The following is an 8,669-nucleotide window of genomic DNA, read 5'->3' as shown; positions in this document are numbered from 1 at the left end:
AGAGTTGTTAAACAGCACTAACACTGACCATAATTCTCCCATATGACATTCTTTTCACTGGCTCTGTTAAATCCAGAATTGAATTTAAAAATTTTCTCCTCCTACATAAGATCTTGAATCATCAGGATCCATCACATCTTGAAGACCTCGTATTATCTCAATAGAGCTCTTTGATCTCAGTCTACATGTGTCATGAAACGGCTGTGTGCAGGCAGGAGAAGGACCCAAATGCAAAATCTCGGAAACAGGACTCAAAAACCAGCTTTATTTGCTGAATGCAAAAACAAGGCAAGGCAAGTTTATTTATATAGCACAATTCAACAGCAAGGTGATTCAAAGTGCTTTACAGAGACATTAAAAAACAGAAACAATTAAAAAGCATGATTTAAAAAGAAAAAGAAAAAAAGGGAACAGTAGATAAAACCAGTAGTTAAAATTTTAAGTTTTGAAATGTAAGCTTAAAAGTAAAACAGTGCGGATTTGGTGCTTTATTCAAATGCAGCTGAGAATAGGTGAGTCTTCAACCTGGATTTAAATAAACTGAGCCTTTCAGCTGATCTGAGGCTTTCTGGGAGTTTGTTCCAGATATATGGAGCATAAAAGCTGAATGCAGCTTCTCCGTGTCTGGTTCTGACTCTGGGAACTGATAATAAAAACGGATCCAGATGACCTGAGGGATCTGGAAGGTTCATACTGGGTCAGGAGGTCACTGATGTATTTTGGTCCTAAACCATTCAGAGCTTTATAGACCAGCATCAGAACTTTAAAGTGTAAACAAGACAAAACTATACTGGGAAAATACTAATGATAACATGAAACACAGGGAGAGGAACACAGCCATGGAACTGAGGGAGATGCATAAATACACAGAAAGATAACGAGGGACGTGGGAACACACGGGGACACAAGAACTCACAATTAAATAAACAGATACACTGAGGGAGACAGAGGGAAAAGAAACAAGGGGGGGATCTAATAAACAAAACTTAACAGAACACCCTATGCAACATAGAATTAACCTTTAAAACAAGAAGTGAGCTTAAACAAAAATGGCAAAAAAAACACAGGAAAACTCAAAACACTGGGTCAAAGTACCCAGGACCATGACATACAGTAGTACTGGCCCACATACAAAAACTTAAGCTGTCTTTGAATTGAAAAAATATGCTCAGAATGTGTTTCAAGACATGCCTTAACTGTTGTCAGTGTCATCCAATAGATTGTATTGTACATTAAAGATGGATGCAGCCACCATCATATTCACCCCTGGTTTTGGCAGCCTAAATGTTAGCCTTTTGGTAAATGCTATGTTCTGTTTTTGGAGTAAGCAGTCACCATATTCGGATGAGAGTTATGCAAGCTTCATTAGAAAGCTGCATCCATAAATTATATAAGTGCAAAGCACAGACACAGATATCTGCAAGTCAGTGCACATTAAGAGGAGAATAAAATACAAAAATTCACTGACCAGAATTACAAAGAACGCCTGGTACAACGGGCCATGTTATTTTGGTGGCCTTTTAAAATGGTACTAACATAAGCCAAGTTTTATCTCTACAGCATTGAGAAGGTGAACTCCATGATCGTGTGTGTTACTGATATAAACAAGAGTGTGGTGCCTTTAATCCAAATAATATGCTCCAGCTTTTGCAATCAGTCGTGTCAAACCCACCTCTAAGATCTAACAATACGAGCAAAAAGAGGACGAGTCGACCATCTAACACTATGAGAAGGTTGTCTGACCAGAGCTTTAGGGCTGGCTTAAAATCTTTAAACATGCCATTCTGATGCAAACAATTGGAGAAGTGGTTTCTTGTCACATAACAGCTTTCTTAAAGACTTTCAAGACAAAGAGGTTGGATTATCTCTGCACAGCAACATTAAAACCCTGTATGATGTACCCTTTAAGGAAAGCTACCTTCTGCATTTCCAAATTTCAGTTTTTATTTCTGGACTGTGCCGAAGTAGCTTTGCATAACTCGTCGTTCAAACTATTCTACATATATCTTATACTTCATGCATCCCCTTCAGTTAATTTACTGACTAAAACAAGGAATTTAGCTCCACTCCTCCCTTGAAACATTTCTTCTGATTGGACGCCCCTTCCTATTAGTAGATTTTAATAGCAGGTGGCCAGATGACTGGATTAATGACATCTCCTCTCATTAACACCATACAAAGAAGAAAGCTGTCTAAGGAGGATATGTAGCAGGGATTACTCGTTTCTATGCTTAACATTTTTAATATGAGCATCCACAGTTATAGCATCCACAGTTATAGTATTATACTATATATGTCAGAGAATAAGGCCCTCTTTGATCTACCCCAGGTGTCACATGGTGGGAAGTAAGTACAACTTTGACATGCCAGCAATACATCACATTTTTTTAAATAAAAAGAAGGGGTTTGAATTGGCATTTGCAGCACTTTCATACACTTCCTCTTCCCATCTAGTCATTCAAACATAAAGATGTGAAAATGGATTTTCCGTGTGCTGTTTACTTCACCGTTTGATGTGAATGTGACCAAAAATATTTTTAAACAAGTGTGAATTATAAGCACCTACAGACTTTTGCTTTTGAGCTTTCTCTTTCTCTATCTGTTCCCTTTAGGGGTCGCAAATCGGATCATTTATCTCCATCTCATCCTGTCTCGAGCCTCTTCTTCTGTCACGCCAACCCTCTACATGTCGTAAAGTTTACTTTTTCAGTGTGCATTTTAATGCATAGTTTTAGACAACAGGGAAACGTTTGCTTTTTTTCACAAAAATTGCAGTGACTTTGTGAAGGCACTGTTTGTCTGCTTTTGTGATTAAAGGCTTTTTTGGATGTCATATTCATCTTAATATTTTGCATCTCATTTCGGTTATTTCACAGTTACTTTGCATAACGACGATAGGTCATTATCATTATACAGGAGCAGCAACTACAGTTGCAGCTCCCGATGTTTGGCAATAAAATGCTCAGAGACATTTCTGGTGAAAACAAGGAGCCAAACCCACCTGGCCTCACTAGCACTCTATTTATGATTCCATCCTCATCTTCCAGAACTCTCGGTGAACTTTCCCCAACTTCCTTCGCAGGTTTTGGCTTTTAAAGGGAAAATATACATTAAAAAACAAACAAACAGCTGTTTTGATAATGTCAGGTGATCGTGCTGACTGTTAATGACTAGCATCTGTTCACAAACCTTCATTGACCTTTTGATGTTCTCCTCTAAACCACTCCTTCCACTAAAGCGTGAACAGTCTCCATGCGCTCCTCTCTCCATCATCACCCCCGGGGTAGTTTCTGCTCCCTCGGAATAAAAGCAACGACGCGATTGGATAGAGTGCCCGGCTCGTCTCTACTCCACATCCTCGTAATTATTTTGACGTCACGACGCTCGTCCAGCTCGTGACGCATTCCAGCTCTTCCTTCTGGGTGTCTTCCTCCCCTGGGCTGTTCCGGATGAGACGCCTCCCTCCCCCCGCCCCTCTGATCCTCTTATCAGCGAGTAAGCGGCCAAGATGGATGTTGTAAACCAGGTAAGGCTTTGATGGGGAAATCATCTATTTCATTATTGTTTCGTGTGCTAACGATTGTTTCATTTATTAATACTCGTTTCATTTTGTCGCCCGTTTTAATGGCGATATTTTATTCTAAATGTAGACATCGAATGCGTTTTGGAGTCCTTGGACTCGAAATGTGAATTTGGGAATTAATCTTTAAAATGCAGTTTTATAGGGACACGAAATGGTCCAATCCAATGAGAGATTTCTCCACAGCTGATGCTGCAGTGTGTGTTTTAAAGTGGCCCGCTGAGTGTCCAAAAATGAGTAGGATGTCCAGAGATTTCTGCAGGAATGACATTTAGCTACGGAAGGAGACGATGATACCTATTATCTCAGGGGATTCACCTAATTGATTTAGTTTGCCCACGTCTCAATTAGCCCGCTGTTGCCACGATAACAAACGACAACCTGATTAATTTCCAAGGCCCTCGCTGTATTCGTATAACCGCAGTAGGCCAAAGAGGAGCACAGGCTCCTGCATCTCTCTTTCGCTGGTCCCGAACAGCTCATCTCTCAGACTGCTGAATGGTTTGTGTCAAAGCCATCAAGTCTTCCCGGGGAGACGAGCGGATATCAGGCTGTCAGGCTCCTCTGAGCAGGAATTTTGTCAGTACCTGCGTCATCTGCTTAATATGGATGTTTGGCTTTGTGCAGAAACAATGAGGATAAAAGTGGCCCCGCAGCCTGTGAGAAAATCATCACTGCTGCTTATTCCGGTGCGGCCATTTATTGATGCACACGGGGACACACCGCCTTCTTTGCTTTGTCGCATTCACCTGCACGCCAGCCCCTCTTTTGCCTCGATCGTCAATTAAAAAACGGGATTTCCTCATAAATAAGTCAAAGAATTGCTGAGGAGTGTGCAGCAGAGCGGCAGACCGCTAATCAGCTTTGTGTAATTGTAAAGCTGCAGGAGCAGCTCTGTGCCTCATTCTTACACATACAGATACACCACAGCCTTTGAAGTCTATACTACAAATTACTACACTACATCACCTCATAAGTCCACAAAGATGTGAGCTCTGGCAGGTGACTCACTGTATTCACTGCCAGATTGTTGCCGTAGTATAACAAACACCTGCAGGTGCCAGGAGCAGGCCAGGCTTGTGGGCAATGAGACTGAAGTAATGAGGTTTGTGTTTTTAATCAGCCTCATCGTGCCTGCTCGACTGAGAGGCACAGAGTTCATAAAACTAGAGTAAAGTCCAAAACGTGATGTTTTTAAAATTAAGGGCTTCTTTCTGCTGTTTTTGTCTTGACAGCTGGTGGCCCAAGGGCAGTTCACGATAATCAAACAACCTCTGGGATTTATAAAAGCTCTACAATGGGTAAGTTTTCTGTTGTTACACATTTATTGGTGGCAGTGATCATGATATACAGCACCAACGAGGGAATATTTTAATACAAATTGTAATAAAATCATATTACAAAAGAAGAAATCCTGAAGCTTTTCTATGGTTTTGTGTGATACATAATGCCTGCATGTCCCTTGATGCCATATTTGTGACCTTCTGTCACACAGAGGCCATAAAGCTGCATGGTACATTATGATGGCTATGCATGTCGAGTCTTGGGGAAAAGACTCAGAGGTCAGACGTTTTTTTAATTGTATTTTCTTTTATTATTGTTCCTGAAACATGAACCAAGCCACTTTAATGACTGAAATCACCAAAAGGAGTTCAATTGATACATCTCTGTAAGTTGAACCGTTTTCATGGTCATTTAGGCATTAACTATCTGCATTACTGAGTACCTCTTGCTACTGTTAGCCATAATTCAGTGAATTGTTTGGCAACATACTGATTAGGAGTGGAAGACTGCAACAAAACCAAGGCCTACATGGAGGTCTGACTTTTTTTTTAAATGATTTCTCCTAAAACTTATCCTAAGGCCTCTTAATTACTGAATTGCACATGATTAAGTAATGCATTGAGACTCCAGATTGAAACTGTGGAGTCTCATGTTTCTTTATGGTTATGGTAATACTTGCCCCATCAGCCCTGAGTGGGAGATACCAGCAGGCTGTATTACATCACTCTGTAGTAACACTGTGTCACTGAGGAATATAATGACAATTTGTTAAATCCATCTCAGAGGATGTGCCCTCATGCTAGTGCAATTTAGTACCCATTTTTTATGTGCAGCCTGTTCCAACCAAGCTACTCATTCATTAATTCGTCGATGCAGGGAGAAAACCCGAGGATTGCAAGGATTTGCCTTTATTTGTTTATGCTGGTGGAATATGGGACACCTCACACGTTGTGTTGTACTCACAAATAGCCAGACATCTTTTTAGATTTTCTTTGTAGTTCCATCAGGTGCTCAACCCTTTAAGTCAGCTTTTAGGCAGAAAATGTTGCACGGCATCATGGCAACAGTTTCCCTCTTAACTGGAAATGTTTTTAGCTCACACAGTCACAGACATTCTCTCGTTATGTGTTGTTTTTCACAGTGTTTGTCCTCCATCATCATCAGCAGCATAGTGAAGAGGCTGCAGGGTGGAGAGTGGTGCAGCTACATTGCATTTTTCGCTTTCTTTCTGTTTTCCTTTGTGTCCACAGCTGGGGGGCATTTCAGTGACGGAAACAGAGGCACTACTTACGGTTATGCTACTAACTGACCGTGGCCGCATCTGGTTTGCTGTCATAATTGTAGCAGACTGCGATCTCGAAAGTGACTAAAATATTCTCTGCAATAATAATCAGACTGACATGTTTGTAATATAATAATAATACAATAATTATTATAGTCATTTAAAAAAGCATGCTTTTCCTTTGACATATATTAAGGTATCTAGAAGCAATAATTAAACCTTGGGTTGCTGATAGTCATAGCACCTATTCATCATTGCATTTCTGAATATCCTGAACTGAAAACTTACTTCACTTGTATATTTGTTTCATTTAGGGTTTGTTTTGTTTTGGTCAATAACTTGACCAATCAGTTAGCAGTGATTGCAAATGCCACTTTTACAGCTGAAATGACCAAGTAATATTATTTATTGCCACAGTTATAATGTAGTAACTGATGGTTTTTAATTCTTTTTATTAAGTTGATGTATCTCTGTAGGTCAAGCTGTTTTCATCATCACTTAGGGCAGTAACTACCTGCCTTAAGGAGTAAATCTTGCTACCGTTAGCCACAATTCACTGAATTATTTTGCAATATACTGATTAGAAGTGGAAGATTGCATTGCACACACACTATCTCTCTCACACACACACCACTTTCCATTATTCTTACCACACCAATTCCTGCAACAACAACAAAAAATGCAAAGGAAGAAAATCAATAAATTAAAGTTAGGGAACATTTAATGATTAAAATATCACAACAGCACATCTAAAAATAGGGCTTAGCTCACAAATGACCCAAAGGTTATGTAGCTCTAATGTTTCAATTCCTCCTACATAATGAAATGTCAGAATGCATTTTTGGGAGGGTGCAGGGCGTGCCCCTCCTTGGATGGGTGCAGTAATCCCTGGCCTGTCCTCTGCTCCTCAGCCTGAGAGCACAGCTAAAACAACCCAGATGAGAACGCGTGTGCCAGAGCAGTGCTGAAAGAGTTCCACATTGTAATGGGCTCTGCAGATATGCTCGAGAATAGTCAGAGCCGTGAGTGTGCTGCATGACTCTGAAGTCCTTCCCTGGAGCTGTGTGAGTGTGCCAGCACCTCATCACTGCCTCCCTGGGTCAGTGCGAGCCAACCACCAATCAGTAGCCCGCTCAGGAGGCCAAGGCCCATGAATAATCTGTCAGTGGGCCTGTGTGCCTCAGCGTCAGGGCTAGAGGAGGAGCTCCTGGATCTACTCCTCTTTGTGGATTAATATGGGCATGCCTAACCAGTAACACCGTGTTTTTTAGGAGAGGGGATAGAGGATCCACCCATGAGAAGTATTTTTCCAGATTCTAGTGGAGGTTTTGCTGGAAACAGAAATCAGGAAGATGTATATTTGTATAGCCGAATGAAACATTTTTTTGTGCTTTTATAGAGCACAGTTCATGCATCAATGAAATAGCAGCAGTTTACCAGCTGTGTACATATCAGTATTCCCACTTTTGAACTGGAGAGATGAGAGTAGTTAGAAATGGACAGTCCTGTATATGGGTTGAGGATTTGTGGTCATGCAGAAGCAAGTGAGCACTATTCTTGTTGCATGAGTGACATTAAAACAGCATACTGTATGTGTGACTAATGTGGATTTGCCCACCTCACCCCATCCTCTCTCTCTCCCTGTCTCTGGGGAATAGTGCTGACACAGCCTAGATTTGATGGATGTTAGAAGACATTGAGTTCCAGAATACAGCTGATGTAGAGCTGAACCCCAGGAACTGTTCTCAGCTGCTACATGAAGCCACTGCGATGTTGAATTTAATCTGTATTCAGATTTCTGCTCTGACTCATTCTCAGCAGGCTTATAAAGGCTGTGAGAACATGAAGTAACAGCCTTTTTCACTTTGGCATGGTCTCTAATGTGTAATAAAGGCTGTTGATTTTGTTGTAGCTCGGGGCGGGGGGGGGTTGCTGTGCAGACACTCTTGGTGGTTATTACTCCAGGGCCTCTGGTGGAGGCTTAGACAGCTTGTGTTTATTTTGCTTTTGGTGTGTATTTTTTCTACACATATATGGGTCAGTTTATAGATTGCATACTAAATGACAAGTTTTGACACGTTAAAGATGCCTTTGCTTTCGTTAGAACTAGGATAGTCCCAAAACTACAACATCTACATGCTCTGTTATTTACAATTGCTACTTCTATCCATGTCTGGATCAATAATTTCGGAAATGGAGGCAAACTAAGTCAGACAGGGAGTGTGAGAACAGCAGATCATTTGTGTCTGAGTGTGAAGAATTGTATATCTTCTGCTGACAACCATTCAGCATACCAGGAGGGGTAGAAACCAGCCTCTGCCTCCTCGCTGTGTGATGCTGCCAGCAGTGTTACCATGGCACCTAGCACTCAGTGTGCCACCATCTCTTTACTCAGTCTGGCTGTCCCGCTCCTTCCTCTCCACAACGCCTCCCTCTACTCATTTATCACCATAAAAGTGCAGTGCTTAATTGTCCAAAGGCGCCTTCCATTTAGATTCTGTTTGCTGACCACAGATTTTTATC

The 8,669-nt window shown here is 41.1% G+C and overlaps 1 protein-coding gene across 1 annotated transcript in view; it reads left to right on the top strand.

The window, feature by feature from the left end:
• Positions 1-3,416: 3,416 nt before the first annotated feature.
• sypb (synaptophysin b) overlaps positions 3,417-8,669 on the top strand; it is a 17,051-nt gene continuing 11,798 nt past the window's right edge. The window contains exons 1-2 of the mRNA XM_005930686.3: positions 3,417-3,526; positions 4,816-4,881. Of these exons, the coding sequence (XP_005930748.1) occupies positions 3,509-3,526; positions 4,816-4,881 (84 nt within the window). The 5' untranslated portion in view covers positions 3,417-3,508. The remainder of the gene's footprint in view (positions 3,527-4,815; positions 4,882-8,669) is intronic.

Source organism: Haplochromis burtoni, unplaced genomic scaffold (assembly GCF_018398535.1).
Source record: "Haplochromis burtoni strain Fernald_Lab_line unplaced genomic scaffold, NCSU_Asbu1 Contig_134, whole genome shotgun sequence".
In the NCBI taxonomy this organism is placed as follows: domain Eukaryota; kingdom Metazoa; phylum Chordata; class Actinopteri; order Cichliformes; family Cichlidae; genus Haplochromis; species Haplochromis burtoni.
Note: the sequence above shows the minus strand (reverse complement) of the source record. Positions and strands in the feature narration are given on the sequence as shown.